The sequence below is a fragment of the Phaseolus vulgaris genome, chromosome 9 (assembly GCF_051622355.1).
Source record: "Phaseolus vulgaris cultivar YP4 chromosome 9, ASM5162235v1, whole genome shotgun sequence".
NCBI classification, from domain to species: domain Eukaryota; kingdom Viridiplantae; phylum Streptophyta; class Magnoliopsida; order Fabales; family Fabaceae; genus Phaseolus; species Phaseolus vulgaris.
In genome coordinates this window covers 19,038,697-19,058,501 of record NC_143506.1, presented here as the reverse complement: position 1 = coordinate 19,058,501, position 19,805 = coordinate 19,038,697, and the positions used below count along the sequence as shown (strand labels likewise).

General features: G+C 32.0%; 2 protein-coding genes across 4 annotated transcripts; one reads left to right on the top strand and one right to left on the bottom strand.

Moving 5' to 3' along the window:
- Window positions 1-5,418: 5,418 nt before the first annotated feature.
- LOC137822901 (Regulator of chromosome condensation (RCC1) family protein) lies at window positions 5,419-9,666 on the top strand. Of its 2 annotated transcripts, XM_068627924.2 has the most exons (5): window positions 5,419-5,605; window positions 5,716-5,895; window positions 7,718-7,753; window positions 7,877-8,034; window positions 8,126-9,666. In XM_068627924.2, the coding sequence occupies exons 1-5, from the start codon at window positions 5,512-5,514 to the stop codon at window positions 9,395-9,397; spliced, it is 1,740 nt and encodes a 579-aa protein (XP_068484025.2). In that variant the 5' UTR covers window positions 5,419-5,511; the 3' UTR covers window positions 9,398-9,666. The 2 variants fall into 2 exon arrangements, with proteins under 2 accessions (XP_068484025.2, XP_068484026.1); XM_068627925.2 differs by lacking the exon at window positions 7,718-7,753 and having other exon boundaries at window positions 5,441-5,605; window positions 7,851-8,034.
- Window positions 9,667-10,236: 570 nt separating this feature from the next.
- Window positions 10,237-15,406, bottom strand: LOC137822900 (elongation factor Ts (DUF810)). Of its 2 annotated transcripts, none has more exons than XM_068627923.2 (5): window positions 14,707-15,406; window positions 13,447-14,316; window positions 12,533-12,988; window positions 11,808-11,997; window positions 10,237-11,722 (listed from the first exon to the last, which is right to left on the bottom strand). In XM_068627923.2, exons 1-5 carry the CDS (start codon window positions 15,223-15,225, stop codon window positions 10,791-10,793), a joined length of 2,967 nt encoding a protein of 988 aa, XP_068484024.1. In that variant the 5' UTR covers window positions 15,226-15,406; the 3' UTR covers window positions 10,237-10,790. The 2 variants fall into 2 exon arrangements, with proteins under 2 accessions (XP_068484024.1, XP_090151246.1); XM_090295120.1 differs by lacking the exon at window positions 14,707-15,406 and adding an exon at window positions 13,155-13,211 and having other exon boundaries at window positions 13,447-13,530.
- Between the last annotated feature and the right edge of the window lie 4,399 nt (window positions 15,407-19,805).

Genomic DNA, 19,805 nt, shown 5'->3' with positions numbered 1-19,805 from the left:
GAATATTATGGCATGCACTTTTTTTAATGAAATGGTTTAAGATCGTTTTCTAAATAAATCTCCAATATAATTCAAAATGTATCTAGTATTATTTGAATTTTAAACTATAATTATTTTTAAAAACTTTTTTATTTATATTTATAATTATAACAATTAATAAGTTGATTTTCTTAGTAAGTTTTTTAGGTAAACACATTTTCTTACTATTTTAAATAAATAAATAATAATAATAATAATAAATATTAATTTAACTATTTTTGTAAGTAATTATAGAAATTAAATTCTTATTTCATTTAGCATATTTTTTTAAAAATAAGACAAATAAGAAAAAATAAATAATCACTTTTAGAAATATTTTATTATAGCTTTATTTCTTATATGTTAGTAACTTTTCTTATTATAATAATAGCTATATAAAAAAATTGCAATTGTATTTATTGTATTGTATTATAGAAAAATTGTGGAAGTAATGTTTCCAATAGTTTTAAATAAAATCAATTAAAATAAAATTTATTTCCTTAAAAACGAACAAAAGGTTCTGCATTCATGTGTTTTTTTTTTTACAAATTCTTTTATTTTGAACATTAGATTAATTAGTATAGTTCTAAAATTTATGAGGATAATTGGTTTATGAGACAAGTTTTTTTTAAGTAAAGAATAAAATAAATTAAAAACTGTCAAGGATACTCCAAGTCTTATAAGATCAATTAAATAAATACAATTCCTACTCTCTAAAGGCTTTATCCAATTAAAACTCAGAAAAGGAATAAACAAGTTTCTATTATATAATTTTTTTATATATTTAACAAGTATTTGGTAAACTATACGCTTATTTGAATAAATGAAAAATAAATTTAAATCATAAAAAATCAATTTATTACTATTTGAAAATTTGTTTATGAATTTGTTTATATATATAATTATTTTAAAAGATAAGAGATAAAATTGACGATTTTATAACAAAATATTAAATCATTAGTAGTACATATAGAATGGTTCACAATAAATTAAGGTATAATTATCTTATTGGTCTTTACATTTATGATCAATATTCAATTTAGTACAGTGATTTAAAAAAAACAATTTGGTCCATATGTTTTTTAAAAAGTACTCAAATCGATCATTTATATTAAGTTCCACCTTACAGCGTCAAGTGCTGCTTACGTGTGGTAGAGAAAGGTGAGATTGAGTGTTGTGTGAGGTGACAAGTGGAATGGATTGACAAATTAGTGAAAAATCATTCGGGGTTAGAATTTTTTGAATTGTAATGAGTGAGTAGGCAATTGGAGTTAGGATTGATGTGAGCTAATCAAGTGTAATCATATGTCTTCTAACAAGTATATTGTTTCTGTTACATCAAATTTTTTAGATTCATCATATTCATTCGGTTGGTTGTCTTAGTATTGTTCTTGACATGGAGGGTGAAGCACAAAAGTAACGATGCAATTTGGCTATGGAGATCTATCAAGCATAGATGTTTTTGTCTTTACTGCTAATTCTGATAAAGAACCACCTCTTGTCACTGCAACACCATCTTATCTATCCTAGCCGAAGAGTATCCAGTTGAGAAACTTTCTATGTTTCTGATGACGTGAAGGTGCACTTCTAACATTTGAGGGCTATGAAATTGTAGAGACAATTTGTGTTGAGCGTGGTGCAGGCACACTATTGCAATTAAAAAATTCTAACCCCAATTGTCCACTCACTCATTACAATTCAAAAAATACTAATCCTCCAATTGATTTTTCACTAATTTGTCAATTCACTCCACTTGTCACCTCACACAACACCTAATCTCACATCTCTCTGTCACATAAGCAACACTGCAACACTGCAACACTTGACGTCGTAAGGTGTGATTTAACACCAATTTGGATATCTTTTAGAAAACATAAGGAATAAATTGATTTTTTTTTAAAAACACGGTAGTAAATTGAATATTAACCCTAAATGTATGGACTAATAAGATAATTATACCATAAATGAATTGTGGAGTACTTATGTCAAACACCTATGTTTGAATGGAGAAACAGACCAATAACGTTTTCAAATTGAACTGAACTAGTTGAATCATCTTTTCTTTCACCCTGTTTATTGTGGGGTAGGATCATATTTTATTTTATACGATGACCATTTATTTTGTACTATGACCTTATTGGTTGATGAACCATTAATTTTATTTTACACAATTGAATACAATTGAAAACATCACCTTTACACAATTGAATACAATTGAAAACATGACCTTGTGCTATCATTACTTATCAAAACAAAATCTGATTGGAATAGACCTTATGATGCAGAAGATTTTGGTAATATATTGAATAGTTGACAATACAATAAATTAATTGTGGAATATTTATGTCAATCACCTAGGTTGAATACATTCATATAGAAAGAAAAACAGGTCAATTATGTTTTTTAAATGTGACTGAACTAAGTGAATCATCATTTCTTTCAATTGAACCATTAATTTTAATTTACACAGCTGAACAACTGAAAACATGACCTTGTGTTATTATTGCTTATCAAAATAGAATCTGATTGGAATAGGCCTTATGATGCAGAAGATTTTGGTAGTATATATTGATTGGTTGCCAATAAATTAATTATGGAATACTTATGTCAATCACCTATGTTTGAATACATACATTCAAATTCAAAATATAGAAAGAGAGACAAATAATGTTTTTTCAAATGAGACTGAACTAATTGAACCATCATTTCTTTCTCCCGGTTTATTGTGAGAGTATAATCATATCTTATTTTATACGATGACCATTTATTTTGTACTGTGACCATATTGGTTGAACCATTAATTTTAATTTACACATTTGAACAACAGAACATTTAACTTCATTAATTTACCTATATTGATATGTAATATTTTTTTAGAATTATTTTTAGATTATATGTTTATTCTATATTTTGGAACAAAATCTTAATTTACAAATTGGAATGGATGAGGAATGTACTAAGACACCTCTTTGTGAGTTTGAAATTGAGAAAGATGATACTGAAAAATAATATGTAGCAATGGATGAGAAATGTACTAACATGCTTCTTGCTTCAATTTTTCAAAAACAATGCAAAAAGTAGCAAATATTTTGATTGAAATTCTTTATATTTAATCTTTCAGTAGCAAAAAGTAGCAAACATTTTATTGAATTTCTAAAAAAAAAATTATATATGGGCTCACCCTTATGCGGATGGGGGCAAAGAAATCAGCTCGCGTTCATTACATGGGGCAGACCAAACGCGAGGCGGATCAGCCCGCATTGTCATCCCTAAATTAACATAGAAACATATACTATTATCTAATATTTTATATCAAAATATATCCCTTTTCTTAGGGATTTTAATATATACACAAACGTTTACAAACAAAATATTCAAAATAAAAACATTTGTTCCTTTGGTTGCTTCTTGAGGAACTCTGTCACCTGCAACTTCTTTTTCTGTTTCCGTGTAAATTAACATAATCATCACAGATTAAATAAAACAAACACAAAACAAAACACAATGTAAACTAGCTATTTTTAAGAATTCTAATATAAATTTGACTTCTTAAAAACAAGCATAATCCATCAAATTCTCATATTTTGTACAAAGTCATCAAGTGTCTATTACATTCATCATCCACATTACTCCTGTCAAATTTCTACCGACTCACATACTCAAACACTTGACTCTACTTCTGGAAGACTTGTGTATTGAAATTAGCATCCAGAGACCTGCACTTGTCATACTACTCACTGTTAATCCACACATTCATGCGCAAAATCATCTCATATGACATGGTAAATCCATTTGATTTGCTCTGATAAGTTCTTTCAAACCTCAGACTCAACCAAATGAACATCATTCGACTCTCACCAACAAAATAACTTCATCTATGTGGTTCCATTATATCAATAAAGTCAAGATCGTATCATTCACAAGACACTCATAAATCAATACACCCTAGAAATAATCTCAACACGATATTTCCTTTCCTGAAAATACTATGTATTGATCACACTTTCACATCATTTCATACCTCATGTAACACATTAATATACCATTCAATCACATCATATTTTAAACTTTTCTAAACAATCCAAATATTTCAAAATTCAGTTAAACATATAATTAAGTTCCTTTAATCATATTTTGAAATAAAATTTAGAATTTCCACTTAAAAACAATAAGCAATAATAAACTAGGCTTTCATAAGCAAAACTAACAATTTTAAGTTTTTTTTACGGGAGTCCAGCTTGAGCGAAAATTTACTCTTTACGAGAATGGGTATCGCCCAAGCGAAAATTTTCTTGCTTGAGCGAGATTCAACCCGAGAGTACCTAGAATTCATCATAGATCTCGTCTGAACAAGGCGAGAAGGGACCCGGGAGCATCTCATTTTTCATTTTATACTTGCTTGAGCTCATTTTATACTCATTTGAGCGAGAATTATCTCGCTCAATATGCAGAAACATTTTATATTTCTCAAGTTATATTGTTGAACCAAATTGTCATTCAACTCATAATTTTAATAATCTACACATTAAAAGTGACAGTTCTTACTCATATATACTTTCTAAATCAGACAACCAATTCTCAATCACAACACTTTCAATAACTTCTTCACCTTAAAATCAATATATAATATTCAAAATCAACCATTTCAGTCAATATATTACTTTACTCTTAAAAGAGACAATCATACAATAAGATTTGAGACTGGTGACCATGTCACCCTCACATCTAAATCTTCTAGCCTAAGGTTCTATTGGAAATTTAAAATTAGTTTGCCTTACCGGAACTTTAGCAGATGATAATTAACCTCTCTAAGAACTTTAAATCTACCAAAAGAGATAATTAACCTGCACCACAAAGTTCTAATAAAAAATCTAATTATATTACTAAGACCTGAGCTAACATAGATTCACCATGAAGGTAAAAGAGTCACATGCAAGGTATAACCAGAGACAACCAAACAAGTTCAAAATTTGACTCTAAGAGAAGAGCAAAGATGAACTTACTCTATTAGATGATATCCTAACCGGACACTCTTGTAATCAAAATAATGAACAAAGAGGTCAGAATCTTACAGAGAAGGAAGAAAAAAGGAAAAACAAATTATAGAAACATAAGAATTCTTTTATAATGAAACCTGAATAACTGAATTTTCTATTTATATATATTTTTTCATTTTAATAATAAAATATTCACATGTCATTTAATATACTACTTATCTCTAAAGTTATTTTTTGATACAAATTTCATAATAAGAATACTTCCAATCATGTATAATATTAGTTCATTTAAAATAAAAAGTTATAATTTTAATAAATTTTAAATTAAGGTTAATATAATTTCCTTTTTCTTGTCGTCTTTCGGATTTATTTATGAGAGTCTAAGTATTATTTTTTTTCTTTTCGATTTTTTCGTGTCTCGTATTGGGTTGTGTATTTACATGCTTTGGGATAAACAGAGCGTGTGTTCTGGCTTTGCGAGTTGTCATCGGAACCAATGGAAGACGCCGGGAAGCCTCTGAAGTCCGGCAACCTGTCGCGTAAGGTGGTTGATTTGGCTGTGGGAGAGGCACACAATCTCGTTCTTACTGGTGAGTAACCCAATTCATTTTTTTTGTGTGAAAGAAAATTGAAATCTCAAATTTCACTGTTTGGTGTGAAGTGTTGAGTTGAGGGTTGAATTGTTTGCTGTTGTTTGCAGGGGATGGCTGTGTGTACAGTTGGGGTAGAGGAATGTTTGGACGGATTGGGAGTGGCTCAGAAAAGGACGTGCTTTTTCCAGTACAACTCAACTTTGGAAACCCAAATCCAAACGGAACACAAGACACTGTCAAGATAGTGGGAATTTCTGCTGGAGCTTATCATAGTCTCGCTCTTGCAGGTTATCCAATACTTCATACCTTTCAATTTCCCTCTTTTTATATAGATATCCCAATGGCTAGACTTAAGTGCATTTCTTTGGATGCTGTTAGTGATGTACTCTAACTAGTTATATAATCTCGTCTTCTAAATCTGCATAATAAATGTTTACATAAAAGGTCAATATAAATTATCAAGATACAGTTTCAATTTTGATAAGATAACAAAACTCAGTGCAGTTCTTTGAGTGTCTTTAGTGTTATTCTTTAAATAGATCTATTATTTATTGATTATGTCTTCTGATTCAAAATTGTGGTGTAACGTTCTGGTTAGAAGTAGAAGAAATAAATTCCAAAATTGAATTTTGTTCAAGAATAAAATTTTATTAGAATTGTCCAGTTCACCCTTTAGAAGCACGTGGCATCTATTTGATGAATTGAGAGGTATTTTATAAGTAGAGTTGGCTCGGTTACTAACAAAGTGCATCCAACTACATTTAAGTGTGGTTCCTTGGGTACCTTCAGTGTTATTCTTTGATCAGAGTTAGAGTTTCATTTAGTAGTCCGGATAATAGATGTTTGCATTAAAGGTCAACATAAGTTATTCAAATAGAATTTCAATTTTGATTCAAGAACAATGTTAAAAAAATCTGTAGGTCATACAAAACACTAATGCCTGTTTGGTTTCATGCTTACAAACAAAACTTGCTTAAGTGGGTGACTTGCAAAATCTAAAACTAATAAGATTTGCTTTTACATCAGATACAATTTTGATCTGGTTTCCGAACGAAATGGATGTGGATCCAAACACAGTAATTACTCACTGGTACTATAAAAGCCAAATAATTTGAAAAAGGGTTATGTGACATGCATTTGTGACTGTGTAGTTTTCTTTTTATGCTGGAAGTTTCGCTATGTTATTTTAGTTTCATACACATCATACCTTGTTTCTCTTTTGCTGAATTCTTAGGTCACCTGGAAAAAACAAATAAAAACTTCACTAAAATGCAGTAACTTACTTCCTCAGCTTATTAGTAATAAGAGGAACAGTTTACCTCTTTATTTGGAGAAATAAATTTTCATCTTGAATGCTCCATAACGAGCAGGTCCTGCTGTATAATTTCATTTTCATTGTTGTTTGCTGAAATGTGAATGTAGAAGTCAAATCATTAAGTGTTGTCTGCTAATATATTACTAAGTTTTTTAATGGGTGATGATACTTTAACACCCACCAAATAAAAAAACACTCACTTGACATCCTAGAATAAAAATATTCTAAAATTTGCTTTATTTTTTTATTTAAAATTCGAATATATATTATTATATTATTAAAATTGAGTTGTTGAGTGAATGTAATTTTTAAAATTGTCAAAAACATTTTTATTTTTTATTACGAGCATTGACAGACATCTGCTATTTTATTGACTGCATTTTTAAAAGTAACCTGACATGCTTGCAAGCTACTGTTGCACCGGTAAGTACCAGTGGTTAAGACCAAGTCTATGAAAATGAAATAATTTGAAGCTATTCAACAAAATCTGCATTTGCAATGAAGTGAATGAATATATATGTTCAATACTTTTTTTTTTTTTTGCTTTTAGTCTAAGAGCTAGACTTTGCTAACAAGGGATGGATTTCCAGATTTAAATCTTTTTCTCTTGATAACCCAAGCTAAAGTTGCCCAATTATTATTAACCTTGTTACTAAACTTTCATAAGAGGTTCAAATGTGTGCTTGCATTTAGAAACACCGTGCGTATTGGTTATCTAATGTAACTTAGGCTGGTTCTTCTGATTTTGAATTTGAAGGTATTCCACCATCTAATTCTTCAGTCTGTGTTGACAGAAGATGGAGCTGTTTGGTCTTGGGGTTACAATTTCTGTATCCTTAATATGCTTGGAGTCCCTTGGTTCATCTCAGTTAATATACATTGCTTGCTTTTACTTTAGACGTTTGTTAAATTTATGTTCTGTACTAGCACCTACACCCTTGACTACTGTATGGATGGTCAACTTGGTACAAATGGAGAGGAATCACATGACCATGAATCTGATGTTGGAGACTCTTCTTTAGTGCCCCGCTTACTGAAGAGGTTTGATGAATTGCACCCCGTCAATTCTTCATTGGGTGTGTCTGAAGCAGAAGCTAAAACATCACTGAAGGTTAACACGAATTGCATTAATTTTCTTAATCTAAAACGTAAAGCAAGGTGACTCTATAATTGATGTATTCTGAACCGTTCAACTTTCGCAGATATGTGCTGTCAAAGCTGGAGGAATGATGTCTCTGGCTATTGATAACCGTGGGACCCTGTGGATGTGGGGAAACTGCCCACAACAAATCAAAGAAGGTGAGTTAGCCCTTGTAAGCAGTTTCACTCCAACTCCAGTTTGGGATTTTCAGGGTCGATCTGTTGTCAAGGTTGCATGTGGAAATGAGCATGTCGTAGTGCTGGTTAGTGCTGGGGAATCATACAATGGTGAAGATCTAGTATGCTACTCTTGGGGTTATAACACCCGTGGCCAATTAGGCTTGGGGGATAGAGAGAGCAGGCTGCATCCGGAAGTAGTTAAAACATTTGATGAGGAGTCATCACCCTATGAGGTGGCATGTGGTGCCTATCACACTGCTTTGCTCACTCGTATGAAGAAAACTAGTGATACATCAGACACCACATGCTGGACCTTTGGCCTTGGAGACAATGGCCAGCTTGGGCATGGAACAACACAAAGCACAATATTTCCTACACCTGTTAAAGAATTGCCACAAAATGTATCCCTTATTTGTGTTGACTGTGGTTTGTTTCATACAAGCGTAGTTTCCTCAGGTGGGGATGTGTGGTCATGGGGAATGGAAAAGGGTCTTGGCTTATGCCCTGATGCTAGTCGAGCTGGAACAGATTCTGGTGATGCACTGTCTCCCCGTCTTATGTCATGGAAGCCAAATCAACCTAAATTTCCAGATCCAGTTAAACTTGCATGTGGAGCCGCACATACTGTTATAATTGCGCAAGGGGGACATAGAATGTGGTCTTGGGGTAGGGGAAGAAGTGGAGTTCTTGGAGATGGCAAAGGCGAAGATTGTTACACTCCTACGCTCGTACTATGGCCTCAAATGATGGAGGATTCTGAGGAAGAGGAAGTAAAAAGCAATGGTGAGCAAGATAAGGCTAGAGAAGAAGAGACTGAAGCAACAACAGAAGCAGAAGAGAAACTATCCTCAGCATTGATTGAGCTGAAGCTGCTTCAAACAAAGCTATCTGTGATGAAAAAATATGTCAGTATACTTCATGGTTCTGTTTTTGGAAAGCCTTTTGAGGAGCAAGATATTCCCGATTCATTACAGAATTCAGATTCACTTGACATTGGAAAAGAATGGGAGAAGATGTTAGGTACAGCAGATCATAGGAAGCTAATTAGGTTGGAAATGTTTTACCGAGACATGCTTGCTGGAGTAAAAGATGAACTAATGAGGAGAAGGATCAAGGAAATTGTAAAGGAGTGTCTCCAATCTTCAGAGGTGTAAAATTAGTATCTAAAATTAAAAACAAGATACCATTCCGAACAAAAGGATTTCTCACATAAAAAGTTATAAGCTATTTGATCATTCCATTTTGCACCATTGGTATGTCCATTTATTACTCACTCTATTTGATCATCCACTTGTATAATTCGGTACCACATTATCGGTATCAGAAACTTACCCTTACGTGTTTAGTGCCAGTGGAACCCACGGGAACAAAACCGAAAATGATAACATCGTTTATTTGCGTATAAATTTTATTACATTCTTAATTTCTTACAATACCAGATATAAAACGGGAAAAAAGCATCACGGCATTCATTTCATTTTAATTTTTTATCATACCAGAAAAGAAAATATATTGAGATAATTCATATCTCCAATTTCCTGATCCAAAACACATTATTAGACTACTAGGTGTTAAATTTCTTTTCGTTTTTCACTTCTACATTTTACTACATATTTTCCCTTTTTCTAAAAAAATCATGAATGTAAAGCTAACCGAACTTGCTGGTATAAGGGCCTATATATAATCCAGAAATTTGTGTGACTGCGGCATTTATGTAACTTTGGCTATTACTTTCATATTTTATTTTTTGGTGGATCAGTAAAGTGTAAAATTTTAGATGACGAGTACAATAAGAGCAATCAATTATTCCGGTCGTTGCGTTTTCCATGATGAAGCATAAAGGTGTTTTTAGCTGTCCACACATGGCCAGAAACTTCCTTCGGGAAAGTCCAAAAATAAAAAATGTCTGACTAAAGAAGGATGTAAGTATAACATAAAAGTACTGAATTAGCATATATATATATATATACACAAATACAATGTTAAATCCCAGTTTACAATCAACGCCGGCCTTTTCATTCATACTAAGAAAAAGTTGCATAAACTTCAATCAACAAATGGGCTATTATACATTTCCTGCATTTCATACTAGTAGAAGGGGCAACCCAATCCAAAGGAATTTAACAAAAGAATAATGAGAACGTAGATACCATTTTCATATTATATATAGAACTCTCAAGATAAAAAAAGAGAAATTAAGCTAATCACAGAATAAACCACCGTGAGATATCTCTAATAATAATTAATGAATCAGAAAGAATATCCAACTACCTTCGCAAATAAGCCAGCCATAATCATGGCCCACATTTATGCTGCCTCACTTCAGACTTGGAGAATACGCTGCCGGTAGCACTAAGCCTCTGGATAATATTCCCAATGCCTTGCAGGACGGCCCCATCCTGATGTAGGTCTTGCTCAACAATTCACATAAATTACCTGCTTCGCAACGTTGCACTAAACACCAGCAGAACCAGACAATTAACAGATTGCATCTCCCATTCCCAGCACATCATAGTTTTCCATTCCATTAACTGGTTCTCAAGGTTGTTAAAGTTTCTTAGGTAGATCATATGCCTTTTTCAGAAACTTGGAAGCTGATTCATCATTTCTATAGCATAAAACACGTAACAATGTGTTTGGTTCTGACGGATTCCACTGTCCTGAAGTGGGAGGTAATGGAAGTTTAGACCTGGCGGAGGATTTATATGTCTCCATGGTCAACCGTCTAAACTGCTCAATGATGGTCTCTGTGTCAGTTCTGAAAAGGGGAAGGACAGACCTCGCAGTTGTTGAAAACTTATCTATTAATTCAGAAGGCAAGCCATCCCCATTAGCCCAAAACAATTCCTTGAGAAATTTGAAATCATCCTCTATGATCTGAGAGTCCTTACGGGTAAAAGCACGTGAGGGACCTCCAGCAAGCAATACAAGCAAGAACCCATCAAATGAAGCTCTCATTATTTCAGTAACAATTCGTGTGCGAATTCTTTCATGAACAGTATCTGAAATGAACATTAACTTCCGCTCAAGTTCCTGAAGATATGGCTCAATTCTTGAAGATGATGGATCCCCAACATACAAACCATCCAACAAAACATGGCTTAGATCATAGAAGACAACTCTATACGCTGCAGTCTCACAGAGTTGCTGAATTCCTTCAAGACACGCTGCTGGAGATAGTTCAAACTTCTTTGCTAATCCATTTGAAAAATCTTCCACGTGAGCAGATTCAGAGTTCCGTAGAAGGGTAATTATTCTTTTTTCCAGAACATCAAATTCACCCATGATCCATTGCAAAGTATTTATGCGAACACAGAGTTGTGGTATTCCAGAAGAGCTATCCCCATTTGTTGCAACCTGAGGGTTTCTCTTCTGAGGATTTGGAGATTTATCTTTTTTCTTCCCAAAGCCCTGAAACTTTGAACCGATAGTGCACCTAGTCAACGCTGGCATTGTTGGAAGAAATGTGTTTCGTGATCCTGAATATTAAAACAAAGAATAGTTACTAAAGATGCCAAATATCAGAGCTCAAGTGCTCAACTATAAAATTTCAACATCATTTACCACAGCCAGATTTTGCTTTGATGACATAATACTGAAGGCATTTGTCAAGGCCATTCATCACTTCAGGAAGCATTGCAGGATGCATGGGAATTGGAAGCTGAAAGAAAGCATCCAAAGTCTCATTTATAATTCGCAAAACATCAACAGCAGATGGAGCATATCCTTCCTGATTTGCTTGAGGACTCCAAACCTAGGATTGGATAACACAGTAAACTAAGTCAGTTCATGATATGGGCCTTCAATTAATTCAGATAACCAGAAAACATGAAAATTAATCACGTGCATAAATGAACATGCTATCTCTAATCAATTAATAGAATTTCATCATGCAAAGAAATACACAGCATACAAATGTTCAGAAATGAATTTATGATGTTTGATCTGTAAAATCGTGAGTCTAAAGGTGTGTTTGGACAAACAACTTAACTAAGTGCTTATCCAACAAGTTCCTATCACATGATAGCTTTTGCTATATATTTGACAATAAAAACATCAAAATAAGCTAAAGTGCTTATTTTGATAATCTTTACCAAGGAGCTTATAGCTCTCTTCAAAGAATTTCTAGGAGTCATAAATTCTTTTCAAAGACTCAAATAATCTCCATAAAAGTTCTTCCAAACCCCTCCTAATTTGTATCAAAATGCTCATCCGCAACAATTGTTATGGGTAATGGTGTCAATGAAAATCATCAACTGGTAACAAAAGAAAAGATAATGGATGCAAACCTCTTGCTGCAGATTTCTGTCGACCCACTCCTTTAGTCTGTCTATTCTAGTTTTAATCCATATTTTCACAAGATTAGCAATTGCCCCTTCAGCCTCATAAGGAGGCATCTCACGGATAATTGCTTTACCACCATCGTCGCTTTCCACTGAATCCTCCACTGCTATCTGCACAAGGTCTTTCTCCAACTGATCGGCAGCTCTCAATACTTGAACAGCATCAGGTGTCAATTCTGTGATACCTGATATGAACTGCTTTAATTCGTTTCCATAGCATGAGTGAAGGGTGGCCACAGCAAGACCTGCTGCCAAAGGATGCCACCTCTTAAGTATTGGGCTGAAGACTTGTTTTTCATTGATTGCAAGGCTACCTACATCCTTTGCAAGGATGGCAAGGACAGGGAGAGCATTTGGCTGATTTTTGGATGCTCTCCTGCTGGAGTCTGCCTTCTCCATTATCTATGCAGCAGAAAAACAAGCAAGTTTCAGCATATGCATCCATTAAAAACAGAGAGGCTGATAGATGAAGAATTTAACATGAATACTAAAGGCATAAATGTAATTGACGATCAAAATCTATTAACACAACAAAACTATCCATTAGACCGCATATGGATATCCAAACCTTTGTTCCCTATAGACCTTGTACAATATGTTGCCTAGTTTTCCCACTTGCAATCACCTGGAATTGCAGTTTGCATACCAATATAATTTCACAATGATTTTATAATAAGTAAAAAATGTACAGACGTTATATTGTCATACGCGACAAACTAGTGATTTAAAGAGTTATTTTAACCCCCGCCCCCTCCCCCAATCTCCCTCTTCAAGCACTATTGCAACCCGAGGAGATAATAAACCTCAAGTCATTAACCTTTTACTAAATGGAAAAACCAACGGGTGACAGATGAACTTGCCTGGGCAAAAGCAGTGCGTAGTGATGACCTGATGTAGGTTTCAATTCTTTCGCGTGCCACATTGACTTCATTTCTTCTCCTCCGGCGATACTCATTGGATATATCCTCAACCAAAATCTTAGCTGCTGCTACCCCTAAAGAGACTATGCCCTGCATGGTTTCAACATTTCCCCGGTCAAAAGTTTCATGATATGCAAGGAGCCTTTTCTCAGCCCACCCCATTATTGAAGTCAACGTAGAACTCAAAACTTTGGAATATTCTGCATCTTTTGTTGTCTTTGCATCTTTTGCAACTTCTGCCAGTTGTCCATCAGCAGCAGATAGCAGTTCCAAATCCACCTGGCCAGTCACAACGAACCGGTGAAACAAAACCCAAGTGAAACAAAGATTATGCAATGTCTGATTTAACCCAAGGATACCCCAGGTCTTCTTGATTTGTTCCATCAGCTCATCAAATTCCTCAATAATAGACGATTCATCATTAGCATCAAAGCATGATTGCAAAAGCATTTCATAAAGCCGCAGATTCAGAGGAATCCCATCTGCCCAGTGACATGAATCAGCATATGATCCATCATACGATCTATTTGCAAGAGACATGACAGCACTACGAAGAACCTGCATAGACTCAGTATTCTTCCCGGTTTCGATAGGTTTATCCAATGCAGCATGAATAATCTGCCGCAGACGCTGTGCCGCAGAATTCGACTTATCCAAGGGCATTTGTGGATGCAAAATCAAACCAGCCTCTAGAACCTTCAAGGTTCTTTTCTGCCACTCAACATACTCTTGCTGATCAGTAAAATCCGAAGCCTTGAGTTGCTGCAGCAACTCAAGCGGAACCACCACAGACTCAATCCTTCTTCCAACCTACAACAAACAAACACTCAATTAAGCTTCAATGACACAATATTGATTCATATATCGAGCAATTCAACACACTCAACAATTAAGAACAGTTAACTAGCACTTCGTGAATATCATTATTCGAGAACGTGTTAGTTATATTTGGATCAAAGTAACAATCAAGCGAAAAATATGAGAGAATCCAATTACAGATCAAAGGATTTTGAACTCTCGGCGACCGCAATTTCTCGCAATATCAATGATTGCGCTCAAACCTCGATAGTGACCGCAATTTAAAACCTCAGTGATGACCGATAAGCAAGTAAAATTGAACCAGATCAACCATCACTTGTCACATGCATTGCAGGACGCGCGAAAAACGTGAAGAGTGCATTAAACGAATAGTGTTATGACCTGGCCAGCGGAAATCCTGAGAAGAGCGCGTCTCACGCGCGAATCCATGGCTTCGGAAACCCTCATCTGGTTCCGCATGAGTTCTCCGACGGTTAACGGCCGCCTCTGCTTTCCCTGGCCCGAACCGGAAGCCGAACCGGAGCCAGGGCTCTTTCTGGACCCCGAACCAGGCGATTTCAAGCCGAAGGCCTTCTTAACCTTGCTGGCGGCGGTGGAGGTGATGGATCGCTGGAGTGCCGGCGAGTTCGGCGAGTTCTGGCCGGGTGAATTGGCGGAGGAGTGGTTGGCGACGGAACTGAGAGGCTTGCCGGAGGAGGTGCGGCAGGCGGCAACGAAGATCTCGAAGGCTGTTAGAGAGAGGTCGGAATCGGAGAGTGTGGCAGCGAGTTGGCCGAGCGGAGAGGGGAGGTCGTCGGCGGAAGAAAGAGCGGAAGGTTTTGGAGGCATTATTGTTGGCGGCGGTGGCGGCGTGTCTCTCTTGGAATGGCCCAGTGAGAGGTCCCTGAAGAGATGAGCCATTGCGTGAACAGAGAGAAAGAAAAGAAAGAGGAAGAGAAGAGAAGAGAAGAGATGAGAGAGTCAAGACTATGGACTACATACATACACGGTAAAACTCCCGTTCAGATCAGATAGCGACACACACTCTTTCTCCTCTTTCTCTTTTTACTTTTCTTCTATTCTTTTTTTATTCATGCCTTCTAAATCAATTCACTCTTCTTCCTCTTTTCACAACTTTCATATTCACATTATATTTTTATCTCTCTCTTTCTTCATACTTTCGCCCACTCTTCTTCGACAAATCATATCAGTTTTTTCTTTTCTCTTTATTCTTCATTCAATTTCTTTTATGCCAAATCCTTCTCTCCATTCATAATTTAATTTTTTGCTCTCTCTCAAAATTAAATTCTACAGGTATGTCAAGGACCAAGTTTACTACAATAAATTTCTCATTTAGTGTAAATGTCTTTTTTCCCCAAAAATTTACTAATTTTCTTAGTATTTTAGCTCATTAATATTGAGAAAATTTATATCCTCAACTAGTTTAGTTATTGACTAAAAATTTTACATTATTTCAATAATTTTGGTGTTTTATTAACTTTTTATAATAATTAATTGTAGTGCAATTAAGAAAATCAATCGTAAATTGTAGTTGATCATGAGCAATTTGGAATTTTGATTAAATTGATTATTAATGAGTAGAAATTGAAATTTTATGTATTTGAGAATTTATATTAATTTTAAACTAGTTTATGAGGATGTGTATTATATTACATAATATATATAATTTTACACCAATAGTTTAGGTTCATTTAATTATTTTCCTTTTTTAATTGAAATACACTATGTCTTCTTCTTCGTATTATTTGAATTGTTCATCCGTGTAACATGCTGTGTTTGCGAACTGACGCAGTTACTGAAAATTGAAGAGTTGTATAAAGATTGGGTCAAATTTGAATACGATAGGAAGTGAGAATATTAATAAGTGGTTGAAGCAAGTAAAAGTATAAATATATATTTGAATATGAGACGTTGCTTAGAGAAAAATAAAAGTTGAATGTCAAACTCTACATACGTAATTGGATCTCAATATTGTTTTTTTAGACTTTAAATATTTTTAAGTTTGAAATTTTTTTGAATATTAAAACTACAATATAGAATGAGTAGAATAGTAATAAATTCATAGAATTAGTTTACATCTATTATTTTATTTTTTCTTTTATTTTCTTTATAATTAAGTTTATAATTAGCAAGTAATTATTTGAGTGTAGAAAAGAAAATTTGTTTTATCTTTTATGCAACATCTATCAAAAACATGCATGGTTTATTAAAAATGAACACTTTTGTTTTTTCTCAATTAATATTAATCAGCCTAAAAAAATGATATCACAAGTACTATATATGAATGTCTTTGTCAATTTTAATAAATGGATAATGAATTATGCGGGAAGATAGGGAAAATATATATCAACCGACAAAATAATATAATAAAAGAAAACGATTTTTATAAAATTATTTGAGGGATGTTATACTTCCTACTCAAAATATCCCATAAATCCAATCAATTTTTTTTTTCTAAAAAATAATTCATCAGAATTTATATACTTAAAAATATTAATAAATGTGTATACGTTATTAAAAATCCTAATTAATTACTACCGGATTCTATGGTTATTTTTAGAATATTACTCTAATTTAATATAAATATATTTATTTATATATAAAAAAAACTTTAAAATTGTCATCTAATACACAGTCTTTAATGCATTCTCCTCAAATAATTTTTTTTTATAATATAAAAAACTTTGTTTAAAATAATAAAGGTTAATTTCTATATACAGAAAAAAAAATCAGAAACAATCAAATATAATTACATAACGATTTATTATTGGACGCATTGTAATTTTTATTTTAATTAAATTTAAAAATAATCATTATTGAAAAAATAATAAATAAGGGAAATATTTTTAAATAATTTTAATATATTATTAATGTAAATACTTGTATATTTTTTCAAAAAATGTAAAAATAGACTATTTATGTAAAATAATTTTATAGTGTCATTAAAAAAAGTTGTAACTTTCACAACATATATTCGAAGTTATATATGATAATGTAACACTTATGACAATGCCACTATTATATTAACACATATATGTTAACATGTCTTTGACTACACTTTTTTTTACTTTTTCATATCATTAGAAGAAGAAAATTTTAAGTCTTTTTTATATATATATATATATTACACAACACATTGACAATCATTGCTGAATGCTATATCATTTTTTATTAGTATTGAGTATTAATAATAAACACAATTTATAAACTATTATACCTCAAAAACCTCTTCGTGAAATGAAATTTGGGAAAACAAAATGCACTATTATGATACCTAAACTTATGTATTATGTAGTATATAGTCTATCTTTTTTTTCTTCTTCCTAAAATAAAAGCTGAAAAGACATTTTTGGATAAAAATTATTGAAAATAACAATAGTTTATTTTAAAATAACAATTTTAAAAAATTAATAGAAGAAACTTTTGAAGTCTTGCTTAATTATTTATTTATTTTTCATTTCAATCTAATCTAAACCATTAAAATGATTTCCTTTTTCAATATACTCATGAGCTTCAATCTTCTCTAAATTAATCCATTCAAACATAGGTTAACCATATTTTTTTCCCTTAATCACAAGATTCACATAAAAGCCTTATTCAATATTATCTAAATCAACCACTTGTTAATCTCATATCTTATATAGTTGCATTTTATATTGTGAGTGTACATTAAATTTTAAAATATGTTAAATTATTGATTTTTATTCAATTTATGATAAATTGCTTCTAACTTTTATCATGCATATATATAACACATTGCATGCATCTGTTTCTTTTTTTTTTTATAAAAATTTTCATGATAGACATCATTATGCATGACATTTCAACTAAGCTGACACTTCAAGTAACAACAATCATCTCACATGAAAAAAATAGTATTATTAAAAAAAATGAAAAAAAATACAAAAATATAGGAGACTATACCAAAATTCATATATTAAAAAAACAATACAAAGATAGATTATATTCATAAATAATTCTAAAAACATATTAAATGGAAATCTATTATAAAAAAAAATGTTTCTTTATGAATAAATCTTAAATTAGTCAACTTATTAACACACATTCCAACTTTTATCGTGTATATATATAACACATATTATGCATGCATCTATTTAATAATAATAATAATAATAATTTTAATTTATTCCTTAAAAAATGTAATAAATTGTGAAATGTATAAAGAGTGATACATAACCTTAACAAAAGAAGTAAACTTTCGGTATTCACCAAAAAAGAAGAAATCAACTTCCATTGATATCATCAACCACTCATGTTTATATCTAATGTTTATATCTAAGGTAGTTTATTCCAAATATGTTAAGAAGATCACAATGAGAGCCACTTCATCTTCTTCTTTTTTTAATCAATGCAAACTTTATTCTTAAAGAGTTTGTTGGCTGTCGGTTGTAGCATTGGTAAAGTTAATGGTGGTAAAAGAAATGCATTAAATAAGAAAGTTGATAGTTGGTAAGTCATTGTTTAACCCATAAATAAACTGGATTAAAGTCAATTATATATAATTGAGAGTGAAAAACCTTTAAATGCTATGGTTGGTATAAGAAAAAATAATCTCCATTAAGATTCTTAAATGTATAGAAGGTTGTCCTTACTTAATATTGAAAAAATGAATAAAATAAATGGCACCTATGACATACAATGAAAACATTATGCACACAAATTGAATAAAGTTTAAGTTTTTTTTTCATTATTTAATGTAAATTAAACTTTCATGAATTCAATTTATATAACAATTTGTGATTCAATAAAAGTATATATACTATTAGTATTCTTGCAACGATTTCACAATCAAACTTAAAGTAGTAAAAATAAACTACATATACATGATCATATTATACATAGGAAAAGGAAAGATACCAAATTATACTAATGTAGTTTTAACTAAATGTTATATGGTCGATTATATTTATAAAAAAGTGGATTTTATTTATTTAAATGTTAACATATAGTTATTCATGTTAAATTTGATTAAAATTGAACAATAATAACAATATAATTTAATGATTTATATTTTAATATTTTGAGAAATATAGATTACATTCATTTTATTAATATAAATGAGACATCAAATAATTATATATAGATATAAAGTTTTTTATTTATAATTTATGGAAAATGAAATTAAGAAATTAATTTGAGTGTAACTCATTATTACAAAATTAAATTGCAAGCTAAAGTTTTTCTTAACTTATATACTATAAATTAATCTTATTTTTAGTAAATATGAGATCTTGAATACACTCTCTCACACTTAAACGTGAATATATTATATGTGAAACTAAATATTTATAAGTAATTCAATAAATTCAACAAATCTCGCTAGAGTAGACTCGAATACTATCTTAGTAAGTATATTTATGTTTATCTCAGCCTCAAAGTCACATAACTTACACAATCACAACAACACACAATATAAGCTCCGGAAAAATGATTGAGATATACATTTTTCTTTAGTTCAA

Coding starts and splice junctions, on each gene's coding strand:
- LOC137822901 (XM_068627924.2), top strand. CDS start 5,512: ATGGAAGACGCCGGGAAGCCTCTGAAGTCCGGCAACCTGTCGCGTAAG. Junction 5,896..7,717: donor TCATAGTCTCGCTCTTGCAG/GTTATCCAATAC, acceptor CTGTGTTGACAG/AAGATGGAGCTGTTTGGTCT. Junction 8,035..8,125: donor AAGCTAAAACATCACTGAAG/GTTAACACGAAT, acceptor CAACTTTCGCAG/ATATGTGCTGTCAAAGCTGG.
- LOC137822900 (XM_068627923.2), bottom strand. CDS start 15,225: ATGGCTCATCTCTTCAGGGACCTCTCACTGGGCCATTCCAAGAGAGAC. Junction 14,317..14,706: donor TCAGGATTTCCGCTGGCCAG/GTCATAACACTA, acceptor TGTTTGTTGTAG/GTTGGAAGAAGGATTGAGTC. Junction 11,998..12,532: donor ACAGAAATCTGCAGCAAGAG/GTTTGCATCCAT, acceptor ATCCAATCCTAG/GTTTGGAGTCCTCAAGCAAA.